We start from the raw sequence: 20,404 nt of genomic DNA, 5'->3' as shown, positions 1-20,404 counted from the left end.
TGGGGCACTGGGAGGGCACTGGGGGGCACTGGGAGGGGGCACTGGGGGGCCATCAACAGCGGCTACACCAGCAAGATACTGGTCAGGGCACTGGGGGGCACTGGGGGGGCACTGGGGGGGGGATTGGGGGGCACTGGGGGGCACTGGGAGGGCACTGGGGGCACTGGGAGGGGGTTGGGGGGTCATCAACAGCGGCTACACCAGCAAGATACTGGGGGGCACTGGGGGGCACTGGGAGAGGTGGGGGGGGATTGGGGGACACTGGGGGGGCAATGGGAGGGGTGGGGGGGGAATTGGGGGGCCATCAACAGCGGCTACACCAGCAAGATACTGGGGGGCACTGGGGGGCACTGGGAGGAGGGGGGGGGATTGTGGGACACTGGGGGGGCAATGGGAGGGGTGGGGGGGGAATTGGGGGGCCATCAACAGCGGCTACACCAGCAAGATACTGGGGGGCACTGGGGGCACTGGGAGGGCACTGGGGGGCCATCAACAGTGGCTACACCAGCAAGATACTGGGGGGCACTGGGGGGCACTGGGAGGGGATTAGGGGGCCATCAACAGTGGCTACACCAGCAAGATACTGGTGGGCACTGGGGGGCACTGAGGGGGCACTGGGAGGGGGGATTGGGGGGCACTGGGGGGCACTGGGAGGGGATTGGGGGGCCATCAACAGCGGCTACACCAGCAAGGTACTGGTGGGCACTGGGAGGGGTGGGAGGGGGGTTGGGGGGGCACTGGGGGAGCACTTGGGTGGCACTGGGAGGGGTGGGAGGGGGAGATGGAGGGACTGGGGGGAGGCTGGGGGGCACTGGGGGGGGATTGGAGGACTTGGGGGGGGTTTGGGGGCCTGAGGGGGTTGAGGGGACCTGGGAGGGTCGGGGGGGGGGTGATAAGGGGGGATGGAGGGACTGGAGAGGACGAGGGGTTTTGGGGGGGGTTGGGAAGGCTCGAGGTGGGAACCCTCCCCTCCCCCCTGACCCCACACCCCCCCTCCCCCTCCATTCTCCCCCCCACAGCCCCCCGAGACCCCTGGAGGGGTTTTAGGGGGGCTTGGAGGGGTTTGGAAAGGTTTTGGGGGCGTTTGGAGGAGTCTGGGAGTTTTGGGAGGGGTCTGGGGGTTTTGGAGGGGTCTGGGAGGGGGTTAGAGGGGTCGGGGGGGAGTTTGGAGGGGTCGGGGGGGTTGGAGGGGTCTGGGGGTTTTGGGGGGGCTTTGGGGGGGTCTCAGAGGGTTTGGGAGCATTGGGAAGACTCGGGGTGGGAACCCTCTCCCCTCCCCGCTGACCCCACACCCCCTCACCCCCCCCCTTCTCCCCCCCGCAGCCCCCCGAGTTTGGAGGGGGGGTGGGGGTTGGAGGGGTTTTTGGGGGGGTCTTGGGGGGGTTGAAGGGGTCTGGAGAGGATTTGGAGTGGTCTGGGGGTCTTGGGGGGGTTGGAGGGGTCTCGAGGGGGAGGGTTTGGAGGGGTCTGGAGGGATTGGGAAGGCCTGGGGTGGGAACCCTCCCGTCCTCTCCCCTCCCCACTGACCCCGCACCCCCTCACCCCCCCCATTCTCTCCCCGCAGCCCCCCGAGACCCCTGGAGGGGTGTTGGGGGGGATCTGGGGGGTTTGGAGGGGTCTGGGGGATTTGGGAGGGGTCTGTGGGTTTTGGGAGGGGTCTGGGGGTTTGGGAGGGGTCTGGGGGGGGTTGGAGGGGTCTGGGGGTCTTGGGGGGGTTTGGAGGGTTCTCGAGGGGGAGGGTTTGGAGGGGTTTGAGGGCGATTGAAGGGGTCTGGAGGGATTGGGAAGGCTCGGGGTGGGAGGGGGGGTTTGGGAAGGCTCGGGGTGGGAACCCTCCCACCCTCTCCCCTCCCCGCTGACCCCACACCCCCTCACCCCCCCCCTTCTCCCCCCCGCAGCCCCTCGAGACCCCCGGAGGGGTGTTGGAGGGGGCTTGGGGCTCTGGGGGTTTTGGGGGAGATCTGAGGGTTTTGGAGGGGGTCTGGGGGGGGTTGGAGTGGTCGGGGGGGTTGGAGGGGGTCTCGGGGGGGGGGGGCGTCTCGGGGTTTTGGGGGAGTCTGAGTGAGTTTGAAGGGGTCTGGAGGGATTGGGAAGGCTCGGGGTGGGGAGGGGGGGTTTGGGAAGGCTCGGGGTGGGAACCCTCCCACCTTCTCCCCTCCCCGCTGACCCCGCACCCCCTCACCCCCCCCTTTCTCCCCCCCGCAGCCCCCCGAGACCCCCGGGGGTCTCCCGCGCCAGGTGGGCAACAAGACGGAGTGTGCCCTGCTGGGGCTGGTGCTCGCCCTGGGCCGGGACCCCGAGGCCGTGCGGGCTCAGGTGCCCGAGGAGCGGCTGGTGAAGGTTTTCACCTTCAACTCCGAGCGCAAATCCATGAGCACCGTCACCAGGCACGGCCCGGGCTTCCGACTGTACAGCAAAGGGGCCTCCGAAATGCTGCTCAGGAGGTGGGGGGGGGCGCAAAAATGGGCATGGGGGGGATGGCAGGGGCCAAAAACCCACCCCAAGATGGGCCCGGGGGGGATTCTGCCTCTGCAGCAAAGGGGGCATCAGAAATGCTGCTCAGGAGGTGAGGGGGGGGCACAAAAATGGACATGGGGGGGTCTCAAAATCAGCCTGGGGGTCTCAAAATCATCCTGAGGATCCCAAAATATCCCTGGGGATCCCAGAATGGACCCGGGGGGAGCTTCTGCCTCTTCAGCAAAGGGGGCATCAGAAATGCTGCTCAGGAGGTGAGGGAGGGCGCAAAAATGGGCATGGGGGGGACGGCAGGGGCCAAAAACCCACCCCAAAATGGGCACGGGGGTCCTAAAATGAACCCGAGGGGGGATTCCGGCTCTACAGCAAAGGGGGCATCAGAAATGCTGCTCAGGAGGTGAGAGGGGGGCACAAAAATGGGCAGGGGAGGTCTCAAAATCAGCCTGGGGGTCTCAAAATCATCCTGAGGATGCCAAAATGTCCCTGGGAATCCCAAAATGGGCCCGGGGGTGGCTGCTGCCTCTACAGCAAAGGGGGTGTCTGAAATGCTGCTCAGGAGGTGAGGGGGGGCCAAAAACCCACCCCAAAACGGGCCCGGGGGTCCCAAAATGAACCCGAGGGGGGATTCCGGCTCTACAGCAAAGGGGGCATCAGAAATGCTGCTCAGGAGGTGAGGGGGGGCACAAATATGGGCATGGGGGGGATGGCAGGGGCTGAAAATCCACCCCAAAATGGGCCTGGGGGGGGGGATTCTGCCTCTGCAGCAAAGGGGGCATCAGAAATGCTGCTCAGGAGGTGAGGGGGGGGCCAAAAATGGGCATGGGGGGCCAAAAATGGACCCAAAATATGGGCATGGGGGTCCTAAAATACACCTGAGGAGCCCAGACCCCCCCAGACCCCCTCCCGTGACCCCCCCGCGCCCCCCCCCCCGCAGGTGCAGCTCCATCCTGACCCCCTCGGGACCCCCCCAGCCCCCCTCCCGTGACCCTCCCTGACCCCCAGACCCTCTCGGGAACCCCCAGCCCCCCTCCTGTGACCCCCCCTGTAACCCCCCCACAGGCACAACTCCATCCTGACCCCCTCGGGACCCCCTTGGGACCCCTCCAGACCCCCTCCCCTGACCCTCCCTGACCCCCAGACCCCCTCGGGACCCCCCAGATCCCCTCCCCTGACCCTCCCTGACCCCCAGACCCCTTTGGGGCCCCCCTAGACCCCCCCCCCCGTGCCCCCCCCACAGGCACAGCTCCATCCTGACCCCCTCGGGACCCCCTCGGGACCCCCCAGACCCCCTCCCCTGACCCTCCCTGACCCCCAGACCCTCTCGGGACCCCCCAGACCCCCTCCCATGACCCTCCCGCGACCCCCCCGCAGGCACAGCTCCATCCTGACCCCCTCAGGACCCCCCCAGCCCCCCTCCCATGACCCTCCCTGACCCCCAGACCCCCTCCCATGCCCCCCCCGTACCCTCCCCGCAGGTGCAGCTTCATCCTGAACCCCTCAAGACCCCCTTGGGACCCCTCCAGACCCCCTCGGGACCCCCCCAGACCCCCTCCCGTGACCCCCCCGTAAACCCCCACAGGCATAGCTCCATCCTGACCCCCTCGGGACCCCCCCAGACCCCCTCCCGTGACCCTCCCTGACCCCCAGACCCTCTCGGGACCCCCCAGCCCCCCTCCATGATCCCCCCCGTGCCCCTCCCACAGGCACAGCTCCATCCTGACCCCCTCGGGAACCCCTCAGGACCCCCTCGGGACCCCCCCAGACCCCCCTCCTGTGTCCCCCCGACCCCCCCGCGCCTCCCCCCGCGGGCACAGCTCCATCCTGACCCCCTCGGGACCCCCTCGGGACCCCCTCGGGATCCCCCCAGATCCCCTCCCGTGACCCTCCCTGACCCCCACACAGGCACAGCTCCATCCTGACCCCCTCGGGACCCCCTCGGGACCCCCCCAGCCCCCCTCCCGTGACCCCCCCGTGCCCCCCCCCGCAGGTGCAGCTCCATCCTGGGCCCGGGGGGGTCCCCGCAGCCCTTCGGGGGAGCCGAGCGGGAGGAGCTGGTGCGGCGGGTGGTGGAGCCCATGGCGGGGGGGGGGCTGCGGACCCTCGTCCTCGCCTTCCGAGACTTCCCCCCCCGGCCCGAGCCCCCCTGGGACGACGAGGCCGCCGTGGTGGCCGAGCTGACCTGCATCGCCATCGTGGGCATCGAGGACCCCGTGCGGCCGGAGGTGGGGCACTGGGAGAACTGGGGGGCACTGGGAACACTGGGAGGGACTGGGAGGGGAATGGGAAGGGATTGGGGGGCACTGGGAGGGACTGGGGGGCACTGGGGGCACTGACCTGCATCGCCATCGTGGGCATCGAGGACCCCGTGCGGCCGGAGGTGGGGCACTGGGACGGACTGGGAGGGACTGGGAGGGACTGGGAGGGGAATGGGAGAGACAGATTGGCACTGGGAGAGACTGGGAGGGACTGGGGGGCACTGTGGGGCACTGGGGGCACTGACCTGCATCGCCATCGTGGGCATCGAGGACCCCGTGCAGCCAGAGGTGGGGCACTGGGACGGACTGGGGGGCACTGGGAGGGACTGGGGGGCACTGGGAGGGACTGGGGGGCACTGGGAGCACTGACCTGCATCACCACCGTGGGCATCGAGGACCCCGTGCGGCCGGAGGTGGGGCACTGGGAGAGACTGGGACAGACTGGGAGGGGAATGGGAGAGACTGGGGGGCACTGGGGGGCCCTGGGAGGGACTGGGGGGGCACTGGGGGCACTGACCTGCGTCGCCATCGTGGGCATCGAGGACCCCGTGCGGCCGGAGGTGGGGCACTGGGAGAGACTGGGGGGCACTGGGAGCACTGGGGGGGACTGGGAGGGACTGGGGGGGCACTGGGAGCACTGGGGGGCACTGGGAGGGACTGGGGGGGGAACTGGGAGCACTGGGAGGGACTGGGAAGGGAATGGGAAGGGGTTAGGGGGGACTGGGAGCACTGGGGGGCACTGGGAGGGACTGGGGGGCACTGGGAGCACTGGGGGGCACTGGGAGGGACTGGGAGGGACTGGGGGGCACTGGGAGCACTGGGGGGGCACTGGGGGCACTGACCTGCATTGCCATCGTGGGCATCGAGGACCCGGTGGGGACACTTTGGGGACCCCCTGGGGGCACCTTGGGGACCCCCTGGGGACACAGGTGACACAGGGACACTTTGGGGATACGGGGCCAGGTGAGGGACACTTTGGGGACACCCTGGGGACACTTTGGGGACATCCTGGGGACCCCTTGGTGACACTTTGGGGACACCCTGGGGACACTTTGGGGACACAGGGCCAGGTAAGAGACAGGAGGACACTTTGGGGCCCCCCTGGGGAGCCCTTGGGGACACTTTGGGGACACGGAGCCAGGTGAGGGGCACAAGGACCCCCTGGGGACCCCGTGGGGACACCTTGGGGACACTTTGGGGACACCTTGGGGATACGGGGCCAGGTGAGAGACACGAGGACCCCCTGGGGACACTTGGGTGACACTTTGGGGACCCCCTGGGGACACTCTGGGGACATCCTGGGGACCCCTTGGGGATACCTTGGGGACACTTTGGGGACCTCTTGGGGACACTTTGGGGACATCCTGGGGACCCCTTGGTGACACCTTGGGGACACTTTGGGGACACCTCGGGGACACCTTGGGGACACTTTGGGGACACCTTGGGGACACGGGGCCAGGTGAGAGACATGAGGACCCCCTGGGGCCACTTTGATGACACCTTGGTGACACTTCGGGGACACCTTGGGGACACCTTGGAGACACTTTCGGGACACGGGGCCAGGTGAGGGGCACGAGGACCCCCTGGGGACACCTTGGGGACACTTTGGGGACCCCCTGGGGACACTTTGGGGACACAGGTGACACAGGGACACTTTGGGGACCCCCTGGGGACACTTTGGGGACACAGGTGACACAGGGACACTTTGGGGACTCCCTGGGGACCCCCTGGTGACACTTTGGGGACACCTTGGGGACACTTTGGGGACACAGGTGACACAGGGACACTTTGGGGACACTTTGGGGACACAGGTGACACAGGGACACTTTGGGGACCCCCTGGTGACACGTTGGGGACACCTTGGGGACACTTTGGGGACACAGGTGACACAGGGACACTTTGGGGACCCCCTGGGGACCCCCTGGGGACCCCCTGGGGACACCTTGGGGACACCTTGGGGACACCTTGGGGACACTTCGGCCCCCGCCGTCCCCGCAGGTGCCCGAGGCCATCCGGAAGTGCCAGCGCGCGGGGATCACGGTCCGGATGGTGACCGGCGACAACCTGGACACGGCGCGAGCCATCGCCACCAAGTGCGGGATCCTCCCCCCGGGCGGCGACTGGCTCTGCCTCGAGGGCAAGGAGTTCAACCGCCGCATCCGCAACCACCGCGGGGAGGTACTGCGGGCACTGGGAGCACTGGGAGGGACTGGGAGCGACTGGGAGGGAGATTAGGGGGCACTGGGAGCACTGGGAGGGACTGGGAGGGACTGGGAGGGGCACTGGGGGCACTGGGAGGGGCACTGGGGGGCACTGGCTCTGCCTCGAGGGCAAGGAGTTCAACCGCCGCATCCGGAACCACCGCGGGGAGGTACTGCGGGCACTGGGAGCACTGGGAGCGGCACTGGGGGGCACTGGGAGGGGCATTAGGGGGCACGGGGGGGGCACTGGCTCTGCCTCGAGGGCAAGGAGTTCAATCGCTGCATCCGGAACCACCGCGGGGAGGGACTGGGGGCACTGGGAGCACTGGGAGGGACTGGGAGGGACTGGGAGGGGCATTGGGAGGCACTGGGAGGGACTGGGAGAGAGATTGGGGGGCACTGAGAGGGGAGTTGGGGGCACTGGGAGGGACTGGGAGGGGCACTGGGGGGCACTGGGGGGCACTGGGAGGGGGGTTGGGGGGCACTGGGGGGCACTGGGAGGGACACTGGGGGGCACTGGGGGGCACTGGGAGGGGCACTGGGAGGGACACTGGGGGCACTGGGAGGGACTGGGGGCACTGGGAGGGGCACTGGGGGGCACTGGCTCTGCCTCGAGGGCAAGGAGTTCAACCGCCGCATCCGCAACCACCGCGGGGAGGTACTGGGGGTACTGGGAGGGACTGGGAGGGGCACTGGGAGGGACTGGGGGCACTGGGAGGGGCACTGGGAGGGGGGGGGTCAGATGACCCTGGGGGTCCCTGGGGGGGGTCCTTGGGGGGTCCCTGAGGGTCTCACCCCCCCCAGGTGGAGCAGGAGCGCCTGGACAAGGTGTGGGGGGGATGGACCCGGAGGGGCTCAGATGACCCTGGGTGTCCATGGGGGGGGGGTCAGATGACCCTGGGGGTCCCTGGGGGGGTCCCTGAGGGTCTCACCCCCCCCAGGTGGAGCAGGAGCGCCTGGACAAGGTGTGGGGGGATGGACCAGGAGGGGCTCAGATGACCCTGGGTGTCCATGGGGGGGGGTCAGATGACCCTGGGGGTCCCTGGGGGGCTCAGATGACCCTGGGGGTCCCTGGGGGGGTCCCTGAGGGTCTCACCCCCCCCCCAGGTGGAGCAGGAGCGCCTGGACAAGGTGTGGCCCAAGCTGAGGGTCTTGGCCAGGTCGTCGCCCACCGACAAACACACCCTGGTCAAAGGTGGGGGGGGCTCGGGGGAGGCTTTAGGGGGGTCCTGGGGGGTCAGAGGGGCTCCATGGGGGGGTCAGAGGGGATCGTGGGGGTCTCACTCCCCCAGAGAACCTGGACAAGGGCTGGGGGGGTCCCTGGAGGGGCTCAGGGGGGCCCACGGGGGGATCACCCACAAACACACCCTGGCTAAGGGGAGGGGGCTTGGGAGGGGTTTTGGGGGTCCGGGGGGGCTCGGGGGGGTTCCGGGGTGCTCTGGGGGGTCTCACAGGGGATCGTGGGGGTCTCACCCCCCCAGGGGGAGCAGGAGAACCTGCGGGGAGGTCCTGGGGGTCCGTGGGGGGATCACCCATAAACACACCCTGGCTAAGGTGGGGGTCCGGGGGGGGGTGTTTTGGGGCTCCTGGGGGTCTCGGGGGGTCTGGGGTGCTCCTGGGGGGGGTCAGAGGGGCCCATGGGGGGGTCAGAGGGGACTGTGGGGGTCTCACCCCCCCAGAGAACCTGGACAAGGTGTGTGGGGGGTCACCCACGAACACACCCTGGGTCAAAGGTGGGGTTTGTGGGGCGGGGTTTTGGGGTCCAGGGAGGTTTTGGGGGGCCCCAGAGGGTCAGAGGGGCCCATAGGGGGGCCAGAGGGGACTGTGGGGGTCTCACCCCTCTGGAGAACCTGGACAAGGTCTGGGGGGGTCCCTGGAGGGGCTCAGGGGGGTCCATGGGGGGATCACCCACAACCACACCCTGGGCAAAGGTGGGGGGCTCGGGGGGTTTTGGGGGGTCCTGGGGGGTCAGAGGGGCCCATGGGGGGGTCGGAGGGGACTGGGGGGAGGTCAGAGGGGATCGTGGGGGTCTCACCCCCCCAGAGAACCTGGACAAGGGCTGGGGGGGGTTTCCATGGGAGGGGTCACCCACGAACACACCCTGGGTCAAAGGTGGGGGGCTCGGGGGGGTGTTTTGGGGGTCCGGGGGGGCTCGGGGGGGTCCCGGGTGGTCCGGGGGGGCTCAGAGGGGACCGTGGGGGTGTCCCCCCCCCAGGGATCATCGACAGCACCATCGGGGAGCAGCGCCAGGTCGTGGCCGTCACCGGGGACGGCACCAACGACGGCCCCGCCCTCAAAAAGGCCGACGTGGGGTTCGCCATGGTAACGACCCCCCCCCAAAAAAACGGGACCCCCCCGCACCCGGGACCCCCCCCAGACACCCACAGGGGGTCCTCAGAGTCACCCCCCCCCCCTAAAATGGGCCCCCTGGGCACCCAGAGCCCCGAGATCCCCCCAGAGCCCCGAGATCCCCCCGGGGGGTCTCGTGGTCACCAAGACCCCCCCCTTTCCAAATGGGGGACCCCCCAACGCCCCCCAAAATAGGGATACCCCCAGACCCCCCCCCTTTCCAAATGGGGGACTCCCAACCCACCCCCCCCAAAATGGGGATGCCCCCAGACCCCCCCCTTTTCCAAATGGGGGACCCCCAACCCGCTCCCCCAAAATGGGGATACCCCCAGACCCCCCTCGAAGCCCTGTGGTCACCTGAGGGTCACTTGTGGTCACCTGAGGGTCACCTGGGGGTCATCTGGGGAACCCTGGGGTCACCTGGGGGTCACCTGGGGTCACCTGAGGGCCACCTGTGTCCCCCGTGTGTCTCCCCTGTGTCCCCCCCCAGGGCACTGTGGGCACGGACGTGGCCAAGGAGGTCTTGGCCATCCCCCCATGCCCGTGGTCACCTGGTGGTCACCTGGGGTCACCTGAGGGTCACCTGTGGTCACCTGTGGTCACTGTGGTGTCCCCCCCAGGGCATTGCAGGGACAGACATGGCCAAGGAGGCCTCGGCCATCACCCCGTGCCCATGGTCACCTGAGGGTCACCTGTGGTCACCTGGGGAACTGACCCTGTCCCTGTGGTCACCAGTGGTCACTGTGGTGTCCCCCCCAGGGCATTGCAGGCACAGAAGTGGCCAAGGAGGCCTCGGCCATCACCCCATGGCCATGGTCACCTGGGGTCGCCTGTGGTCACCTGAGGGTCACCTGGGGAACTGACCCTGTCCCTGTGGTCACCTGAGGGTCACCTGTGTCCCCCCCAGGGCATTGCAGGCACGGACGTGGCCAAGGAGGCCTCGGACATCATCCTGACCGACGACAACTTCTCGTCCATCGTCAAGGCCGTGCTCTGGGGCCGCAACGTCCACGACAGCATCGCCAAGTTCCTGCAGTTCCAGCTCACCGTCAACGTCGTGGCCGTCGTGGTGGCCTTCACCGGGGCCTGCATCACTCAGGTGAGGGCACCTGGGCATCACCGGGGCCTGCATCACCCAGGTGAGGGCACCTGGGCAGGGGAGGGGGCACCTGGACATCACTTGGGGCTGCATCACTCAGGTGAGGGCACCTGGGCATCACCGGGGCCTGCATCACCCAGGTGAGGGCACCTGGGCATCACTGGGGCAGGGGAGGGGTACCTGGGCATCACCGGGGCCTGCATCACTCAGGTGAGAGCACCTGGGCATCACTGGGGCTGCATCACTCAGGTGAGGGTTACCTGGGCAGGGGAGGGGACACCTGGGCATCACCTGGGGCTGGGGAGTCACAAGTGTCACCGTCAACGTGGTGACTGTCGTGGTGGCCTTCACTGGGGCCTGCATCACTCAGGTGAGGGCACCTGGGCATCACCTGGGCAGGGGAGGGTTACCTGGGCATCACTGGGTCTGCATCACACAGGTGAGGGTTACCTGGGCATCACCTGGGGCAGGGGGGGGTCACAGGTGTCACCATCAGCACGGTGACCGTTGTGGTGGCCTGAGCCCCCCTGATCCCCCCATGACCCCCTGTGCCCCCCGTGCCCCCAGGACTCCCCTCTGAAGGTGGTGCAGATGCTGTGGGTGCCCCCCATGACCCCCTGTGTCCCCCGTGCCCCCCAGGATCCCCCTGATCCCCCCATGCCCCCCAGGATCCCCCTGATCCCCCCATATCCCAGGACTCCCTTCTGAAGGCGGTGCAGATGCTGTGGGTGCCCCCCATGACCCCTATGATCCCCTGTGCCCCCCATACCCCAGGACTCTCCCCTGAAGGCGGTGCAGATGCTGTGGGTGCCCCCCGTGCCCCCCATGATCCCCCCATGACCCCCTGATCCCCCCATACCCCCAGGACTCCCCCCTGAAGGTGGTGCAGATGCTGTGGATGCCCCCCATGACCCCCTGTGACCCCAGGACCCTCTGTGCCCCCCATACCCCCAGGACTCCCCCCTGAAGGCGGTGCAGATGCTGTGGATGCCCCCCATGACCCCCTGTGACCCCAAGACCCTCTGTGCCCCCCATACCCCCAGGACTCTCCCCTGAAGGCGGTGCAGATGCTCTGGGTGCTCCCCATGCCCCCCATGACCCCCCATGCCCCCTGTGCCCCCCAGGACTCCCCCCTGAAGGCGGTGCAGATGCTGTGGGTGCCCCCCGTGCCCCCCATGATCCCCCCATGACCCCCTGATCCCCCCATACCCCCAGGACTCCCCCCTGAAGGTGGTGCAGATGCTGTGGGTGCCCCCCATGTGGGTGCAGATGCTGTGGGTGCCCCCCATGATCCCCCCATGACCCCCTGTGCCCCCCTGTGCCCCCCATACCCCCCAGGACTCTCCCCTGAAGGCAGTGCAGATGCTCTGGGTGCCCCCCATGACCCCTGTACCCCTCATGACCCCCTGTGCCCCCCATGACCCCCTGTGCCCCCCGTGCCCCCCAGGACTCCCCCCTGAAGGTGGTGCAGATGCTGTGGGTGCCCCCCATGATCCCCCCATGCCCCCCATGACCCCGTGTGCCCCCCGTGCCCCCCAGGACTCCCCCCTGAAGGCGGTGCAGATGCTGTGGGTGAACCTCATCATGGACACTTTGGCCTCTTTGGCCTTGGCCACGGAGCCGCCCACGGAGGAGCTGCTGCTGCGCCGCCCCCACGGCCGCGACCACCCGCTCGTGTCGCCCACCATGCTCAGGAACATCCTGGGCCACGCCCTCTACCAGCTCCTCGTCATCTTCACCTTCCTCTTCGCCGGTACAGGGGGGCCGGGGGGGCACCTGCGGACCCTCATCGTCATCATCTTCATCGTCATCTTCATCATCATCGTCTTTGGGGGGGCAGGGGGACCTGCAGATCCTCATCGTCATCATCTTCATCATCATCTTTGGGGAGGGGCAGGGGGTCCTGCAGAACCTCATTGTCATCATCTTCATCATCTTCATCTTCATCATCATCGTCTTTGGGGGGACACGGGGTCCTGCAGATCCTCCTCCTCATCTTCATCATCATCTTCAGGGGGGCAGGGGGTCCTGCAGACCCTCATCATCATCATCATAATCATCATCTCCATTTTCATCATGTTCATCTTCATCATCACCATCATCTTTGGGGGAGCAGGGGGTCCTGCAGATCCTCATCATCATCATCTTCATCATCTTCATCATCATCATCTTTGAAGGGACACAGGGTCCTGTAGATCCTCCTCCTCATCACCATCTTCATCATCATCTCTGGGGGGACACAGGGTCCTGCAGACCCCTCAGCAGCAGCAGCATCTTCATCTTCATCATCTTCATCATCTTCATCTTCAGGGGGACCTGAAGGGACCCCCAGACCTGAAGGGGACACTGTGGGGACCTGAAGGGACCCCCAGGGACCCCCAGATTGGGAGGGGACACCATGAGGACCTGAAGGGACCCCCAGACGTGGAGGGGAGTCATGAGAACCCCCAGGGACCCCCAGATTGGGAGAGGACTTGAAGGGACCCCCAGACCGGGAGGGGACACTGTGGAGACCTGAAGGGACCCTCAGGGACCCCCAGATTGGGAGGGGACCCTGTGGGGAGCTGAAAGGACCCTCAGGGACCCCCAGATTGGGAGGGGACACCACGGGCACCTGAAGGGACTCCCAGGGACCCCCAGACGTGGAGGGGACACCGTGGGGACCTGAAGGGACCCCCAGGGACCCCCAGATTGGCAGGGGACACTGTGGGGAGCTGAAAGGACCCCCAGATTGGGAGGGGACACCACAGGCACCTGAAAGGACCCCCAGGGACCCCCAGATTGGGAGGGGACACCGTGGGCGCCTGAAGGGACCCTCAAGAAACCCCAGACGTGGAGGGGACACCGTGGGGACTCTGCACCTCCCGCAGACCCTCCCAGACCCCCAAAACCGTGTCCCCCCTTCCCCCCCCCCGTGCAGGGGAGGTGCTGTTTGACATCGACAGCGGGCAGGGGGACCCCCCCGACCTGGAAGGACCCCCAGAGACCCCCAGATGTGGAGGGGACACTGTGGGGACCTGAAGAGACTCCCAGGGACCCCCAGACATGGAGGGGACATGAAGGGACCCCCAGACGTGGAGGGGACACCGTGGGGACCCTGCACCCCCCGCAGACCCCTCCCAGACCCCCAAAACCGTGTTGTCCCCCTCCCTCCCCGCAGGGGAGGTGCTGTTCGACATCGACAGCGGGCGGGGGGCCCCCCTGCACGCCCCCCCCTCGGAGCACTTCACCATCATCTTCAACACCTTCGTGCTGATGCAGCTCTTCAACGAGCTCAACGCCCGCAAGATCCACGGCGAGAGGAACGTCTTCGCCGGCGTCTTCGGCAACCCCATCTTCTGCTCCATCGTCCTCGGCACCTTCGCCGTCCAGGTGGGCTCCAGGGGGGCTTTGGGGGGCTTTGGGGGTGCACCAGATGGGGAGGGGACTCACAGGGACCCCCAGGGACCCCCAGACTTAGATGGGACTCATAGGGACCCCCATCTTCTGCTCCATCGTCCTCGGCACCTTCGCCATCCAGGTGGGCTCCGGGGGGGGGCTCTGGGGGGCTTTGAGGGGCTCCAGGGGGCTTTGGGGGGCTCTGGGGGGCACCAGATGGGGAGGGGACTCATAGGGACCCCCAGGGCCCCCCATCTTCTGCTCCATCGTCCTCGGCACCTTCGCTGTCCAGGTGGGTTCCGGGGGGGCTTTGGGGGGCTCTGGGGGGCACCAGATGGGGAGGGGACTCATAGGGACCCCCCAGGGACCCCCAGACTTAGAGGGGACTTGTGGGGACCCCCAGGGACCCCCATCTTCTGCCCCATTGTCCTCGGCACCTTTGCCATCCAGGTGGGCTCTGGGGGGGCTTCAGGAGGCTCTGGGGGGCTCTGGGGGGCTTTTGGGGGCACCAGAGGGGGAGGGGACTCACAGGGACCCCCAGGGACCCCCAGATGTGGAGGGGACACGATGGGGACCCTCAGGGACCCCCAGACTTGGAGGGGACCCAAAATGACCCCCAGATGTAGAGGAGACTCGTGGGGACCTTCAGGGGCCCCCAGGGCCCCCCATCTTCTGCTCCATCGTCCCCAGCACCTTCGCCATCCAGGTGGGCTCGGGGGGGGCTCTGAGGGGCTTTTGGGGGCACCAGAGGGGGAGGGGACTCACAGGGACCCCCAGGGCCCCCCAGATGTGGAGTGGACACGATGGGGACCCTCAGGGACCCCCAGGGACCCCCATCTTCTGCCCCATTGTCCTCGGCACCTTCGCTGTCCAGGTGGGCTCTAGGGGGGCTTCAGGGGGCTCTGGGGGACCCCAGACCCAGAGGGGACCGGGGGGGTGTCGGAGCCTCCGGAGCCGCCCCCGGAGCCCCCCCTGACCCCCCCCGGTGCCCCCCAGGTGGTGATCGTGCAGTTCGGGGGGAAGCCGTTCAGCTGCTCCCCCCTCAGTACCGACCAGTGGCTCTGGTGCCTCTTCGTGGGGGTCGGGGAGCTCGTCTGGGGGCAGGTATGGACAGAGACCCCCCCCCGCGGGACCCCCGAGCCGTGGGACCCCCCCCCAAACCATGAGAACCCCCCCCGCGGGACCCCCGAGCCGTGGGACCCCCCCCCCCCTGAGATGTGGGATCCCCCCCGCGGGACCCCCGAGCTGTGGGACCCCCCCAAAACCATGGGAACCCCCTGTGGGATCCCCAAAGTATGGGACCCCCCCAAACCATGGGAACCCCCCCATGGGACTCCTGAGCCGTGGGACCCCTCCCAAACCATGGGAACCCCCTGTGGGACCCCCAACCTATGGGACCCCCCCAAACCATAGGATCCCCCCCCATGGGACCCCCGAGCTGTGGGACCCCCCCCCCAAACCTTGGGAACCCCCTGTGGGACACCCCCCCCCCCCCCCAAACCATGCGATCCCCCCGTGGACCCCCAAGCCGTGGGACCCCCCCCCCAAACCATGGGAACCCCCTGTGGGACACCCCCCCCAAGCCGTGGGATCCCCCCCCCAAACCATGGGACCCCCCCCACGGGACCCCTGAGCCATGAGACCCCCCCCCAAAAACATGGGAACCCCCTGTGGGACCCCCAAACTATGGGAACCCCCAAACCATAGGATCCCCCCCATGGGACCGTGGGATCCCTGTGGGACCCCTGAGCCATGGGACCCCCTCTAAAACCATGGGACACCCCCCTCAAACCATGGGAATCCCCCCCCCCAGGACCCCCGAGCTGTGGGATCCCCCCCCAAACCATGGGATCCCTGTGGGACCCCCAAACTGTGGGAACCCCCTCCCCAAACCATGGGATCCCTCTGGAGCCCCCTCAAACCATGGGATCCCCTCGTGGGACCCCCAAACTGTGGGACCCCCCCCCTCAAACCATGGGATCCTCCCACAGGACCCCCCCCCCAAACTATGAGACCCCAACCACGGGACCCCTGAGCCGTGAGACCCCCCCCCAAAACCATGGGAACCCTGTGGGACCCCCAAACTATGGGATCCCCCCCCAAACCATAGGATCCCCCCCCATGGGACCCCCGAGTTGTGGGATCCCCCCCTTGAACCATGGGATCCCCGTGGGACCCCCAAACTATGGGACCCCCCTCAAACTATGAGAACCCCCCCAGGTCCTTGTCTGTGTCCTGGGGGGTCCCCCCTGCCCCGGGGGGGCTCAGATCCCCCAGTTACCCCCCATTACCCCCCCAATTCCCCCCCCCCCAGATCCTGGTGTGTGCCCTGGGGGGGACTCAGACCCCCCCCCCGTTACCCCCCCAGTTTGCCCCCCCAGGTCCTTGTCTGTGTCCCAGGGGGGGCTCAGACCCCCCATGACCCCCCCAATTCCCCCCCCAGGTACTGGTGTGTGCCCTGCGGGGGCTCAGACCCCCCAATTACTCCCCATTCCCCCCCAATTCCCCCTCCAGGTGCTGGTGTGTGTCCTGGGGGGTCCCCACTGCCCCAGGGGGGCTCAGACCCCCTGTTACCCCCCTGTTACCCCCCAATTTCCCCCCCAGGTCCTTGTCTGTGTCCCGGGGGGTCCCCCCTGCCCCTGGGGGGGGCTCAGACCCCCTGTTACCCCCCCAATTTCCCCCCCAGGTCCTGGTGTGTGTCCCAGGGGGGTTCAGACTCCCCGTTACCCCCCCAATTTGCCCCCCAGGTGCTGGTCTGTGTCCTGGGGGGGCTCAGACCCCCCGTTACCCTCCCAATTTGCCCCCCAGGTCCTGGTGTGTGTCCCAGGGGGGTTCAGACTCCCCGTTACCCCCCAATTTGCCCCCCAGGTGCTGGTGTGTGCACTGGGGGGGCTCAGACTCCCCGTTACCCCCCCAATTTGCCCCCCCCAGGTGCTGGTGTGTGTCCCGGGGGGTCCCCCCTGCCCCGGGGGGGTCCCGGGCCCCTCGGGGGGGTCGTCGGGGCTGGATTTGAGCTCGGAGGGTCCCGGGCTGGACGAGCAGCGGGGGCGGCTGCTCTGGGTGCGGGGGCTGAGCCGCGTCCAGACACAGGTGACCCCTGACCCCTGACCTCTGACCTGTGATCCCAATCCGTGACCCTGACCCCAATCCCTGACCTCTGACCCCTGATCCATGACCCTGACCCCAGTTCCTCATCCCTGACCCCAATTCCTGACCTGTGACCCCAATCCATGACCCGTGACCCTTGACCCCAACCCCATACCCAATCCATGACCCCTGACCACAACGTGACCCCTGACCCCGACCTGTGACCCCAAGCCTTGACCCTTGACCTCTGACCCGTGATCCCTGAACCCGAACCTATGACCCCAACCCGTGACCTCTGACCCCAATCCATGATCTCTGACCCCTGACCCTCACCTATGCTCCCAACCCATGACCTCTGACCCCAATCCCTGACCCCAATCCCTGATCCCAGTGACCCCTGACCCTAATTCCTTACCCCTGACCCCCACCCCTGACCCCTGACCCCGATCTCTGACCCCTGACCCCAATTCGTGGAGTTTGGGGCGGGGGTCTCCAACGGGGGGGGGGTGATTTGGGGGCACCCCTGGGGGTTGGGGGAGGGGGTCCCTTGATGGGGGGGGTGGGGCCATGGGGGGGGGAGTTGGGGGTCCCTGGGGATGGGGGTGGGGGTCTCCTGGGGGGGGGGTGGCACTGGGGGGGGTTGAGAGGTTTTAGGGGGGGGGTTTGGACATGGGGGGAGGTTGGGGGGTCCCTGGGGATGGGGGGGAGGGTCTCCTGATGGGGGGGGGGTCACCCCCCTTCCCCCTCTTCCCCCCAGATCCGGGTGGTCTCGGGGGGGGTCGGGGGGCTCCCCCTGCTCCCCACTGACCCCCCCTTTTCTCCTCCCCCCCCCTGAGTTGCGGGTGGTCTCTGGGGGGGTTGGGGGGGTCACCCCCTCCCCACTGACCCCCCTTTTCCCCTCCTCCCGCCCCAGATGTGGGTGGTCCCTGAGGGGTGTGTCGGGGGGCTCCCCCTTCTCCCCCCTCCCCCCCCCCCCGAAGGGGGTGGTCTCTGGGGGGGTTGAGGGGTCACCCCCTCCCCCCTAACCCCCCCTTTTCTCTCCCCCTCCCCCCCAGATGTGGGTGGTCTCTGGGGGGGTCGGGGGTCACCCCCTCCCCACTGACCCCCCTTTTCTCCCCCCCCCCTCCCTCCCAAGTGCGGGTGGTCCCAGGGGGTCGGGGGGGAGGTCACCCCCTCCTCACTGACCCCCCTTTCCCGCCCCCAGGTCCGGGTGGTCTCTGGGGGGTCAGGGGTCACCCCCTGCTCCCCCCTGACCCCCCTTTTCCCACCCCTCCCCCCCCCAGATGTGGGTGGTCCCCAGGGGGTCGGGGGGCTCCCCCTGCTCCCCCCTGACCCCCCTTTTCTCCCCCCCCCCCCCCCCCCAGATGCGGGTGGTCCGCGCCTTCCGCAGCTCCCTGGGGGGGCCCCCCCCCCCGCCCGGACCCCCGGTCGGGCCCCCCCTTCGGGCCCCCCCAGACGGATCTGCTCTTCGGGGACATCCCCCTCATCGACGACACCGACGTGGAGAGCGAAGCCCCCCCGAGCCGCCCCCCCCCCAACCGCAACAACAACCACCCCCCCCCCGCGCCGGGACCCCCCCCCCCGGGCGGCTGCACAGCCTCGAGACCTCCCTTTAGTTAGGGGGGGGGGGCTCTGGGACCCCCCAAACCCCCCCGGGTGTCCCCAAAGCCTCGAGACCTCCCTTTAGCGGGGGGGGGGCTCTGGGACCCCCCTGGGACCCCCCGAACCCCCCCGTGTCTCTCTGGGTGTCCCCAAAGCCTCGAGACCTCCCTTTGGGGGGGGGGGCTCTGGGACCCCCCTGGGACCCCCCTGAACCCCCCCGTGTCTCTCTGGGTGTCCCCAAAGCCTCGAGACCTCCCTTTAGCGGGGGGGGGGGGCGCTGGGACCCCCCGGGACCCCCCTGGGCCTCCCACGGACCCCCCCTCTCCATTTGGGGGGGGTGGGTTCCCCGGACCCCCCCGGGTGTCCCCAAAGCCTCGAGACCTTCCTTTGGTTTTGGGGGGAGGGGCTCTGGGACCCTCTGGGACCCCCCCGAGACCCCCCCGGGTGTCCCCACAGCCTCCAGCCCCCCCTTTAGCGGGAGGGGGGCTCTGGGACCCCCCCAGGACCCCCCCTCCCCTTTAAGGAGGGGTTCCCTGCCCCCCACCCCCCCCGGGTCGGGGTCCCCCCAAAGCCATGTTGTTCTTCTGGGGAGGGGGGGGGGGCGGCTCGAAGCCCCCCCCCGACCCCCAAACTGGGGGAGGGGGGAGGGGGGGGGGGCTCTGGGTGGAAAATTGTGGGGAGGGGGGGTGACGGGGGGAGGGGGTTTTAATTAATGAATTAATTTATTGGGGCCAATGAATTTATTGGGGTTTAACGGATGTAAATTATTGGGGGGGGCGCGGGCGGGGTCGGGGGGAGACTCCTCCGTGCGCCCCCTCCCCCCTTCCCCCCCCGTGGGAATTAAACACGTGTGGGAAGGGGGGGGTCAGTCTGTCTGTCTGTTTGTCCGGGGGGGGTCACTTTGGGGTCTGGGGGGGTCATTTGTGGGTCTGGGGGGGTCACTTGGGGGTCCGGGGGGTCATTTGTGGGTCTGGGGGGGTCGCTTGGGGGTCTGGGGGGTCATTTGTGGGTCTGGGGGGGTCATTTCGGGGTCTGGAGGGGTCACTTGGGGGTCTGGGGGGGTCGCTTGGGGGTCTGGGGGCTCACTTTGGAGTCTGAGGGGTCATTTGTGGGTCTGGGGGGTCACTTTGGGGTCTTGGGGGGGTCACTTGGGGGTTTGAGGGGGTCACTTTGGGGTCTGGGGGGTCATTTGTGGGTCTGGGGGGGTCACTTTGGGGTCTGGGGGGGTCACTTTGGGGTCTGGGGGACTCCTGTCCCTTTGAAACCCCCCCCGGGAGGGTCTTGGGGGGGCTCTGGGGACCCCAGTGGGGGTCTCAGGGGGGTTGGGGGGTTCTGGGCCCCCAAAACCCCTCAAACCACCCCCCAGACTCCCTCATGGCCCCCCCAACCCCCCCAAAGCCCCTCATGGCCCCCCCAACCCCCCCAAAACCCCTCAGACGCCCCCAAATCCCCTCTCATGGCCCCCCCAGAACCCCCAAATCCCTCATGCCCCCCCTCAAAATCCCCCAAACCCCCTCATGGTTTCCCCAACCCCCCCCCCCCCCCAAAACCCCTTCATGGCTCCCCCCAGCCCCCCCCCAGCCTCCCCCAACCCCTCTCATGGCCCCCCCAAACCCCCCCAGCCCCCCCAAATCCCCTTCATGGCCCCCTCAAACCCCCTCATGGCCTCCCCAGACCCCTTCAGCCACCCCAAAATGCCCTCACGGCCCCCCCAAAACCCCCCAAATCCCCTTCATGGCCTCCCCAGACCCTCCCCCCGCCACCCCTAAAATCCTCAAACCCCCCCAAACCCCCTCATGACCCCCCCCAAATCCCCTAATAACCCCCCCAAACCCCCCCCGACCCCCCAAATCTCTCATGACCCCCCCAAAACCCCTCATGCCCCCCTCCAAACCCCCTCAGACCCCCCCAAAACCCCTTCATGACCCCCCCAAAACCCCTTCATAGCCCCCCCAAAC

General features: G+C 68.3%; 1 protein-coding gene across 1 annotated transcript; it reads left to right on the top strand.

Moving 5' to 3' along the window:
- Window positions 1-45: 45 nt before the first annotated feature.
- On the top strand, window positions 46-18,550 carry LOC116781906 (plasma membrane calcium-transporting ATPase 3-like; the record flags this gene model as incomplete). Its single annotated transcript, XM_032677708.1, has 12 exons — window positions 46-81; window positions 2,206-2,444; window positions 4,463-4,697; window positions 6,729-6,908; window positions 8,039-8,126; window positions 9,147-9,253; window positions 10,188-10,379; window positions 11,919-12,132; window positions 13,540-13,751; window positions 14,754-14,861; window positions 16,689-16,847; window positions 18,209-18,550. Coding segments are annotated over 12 exons (2,022 nt in total), but the record flags the coding sequence as incomplete, so codon positions are not given.
- Between the last annotated feature and the right edge of the window lie 1,854 nt (window positions 18,551-20,404).

Source organism: Chiroxiphia lanceolata, unplaced genomic scaffold (genome assembly GCF_009829145.1).
Source record: "Chiroxiphia lanceolata isolate bChiLan1 unplaced genomic scaffold, bChiLan1.pri scaffold_88_arrow_ctg1, whole genome shotgun sequence".
NCBI classification, from domain to species: Eukaryota; Metazoa; Chordata; class Aves; order Passeriformes; family Pipridae; genus Chiroxiphia; species Chiroxiphia lanceolata.
This window is presented reverse-complemented; position numbering and strand designations above follow the sequence as displayed.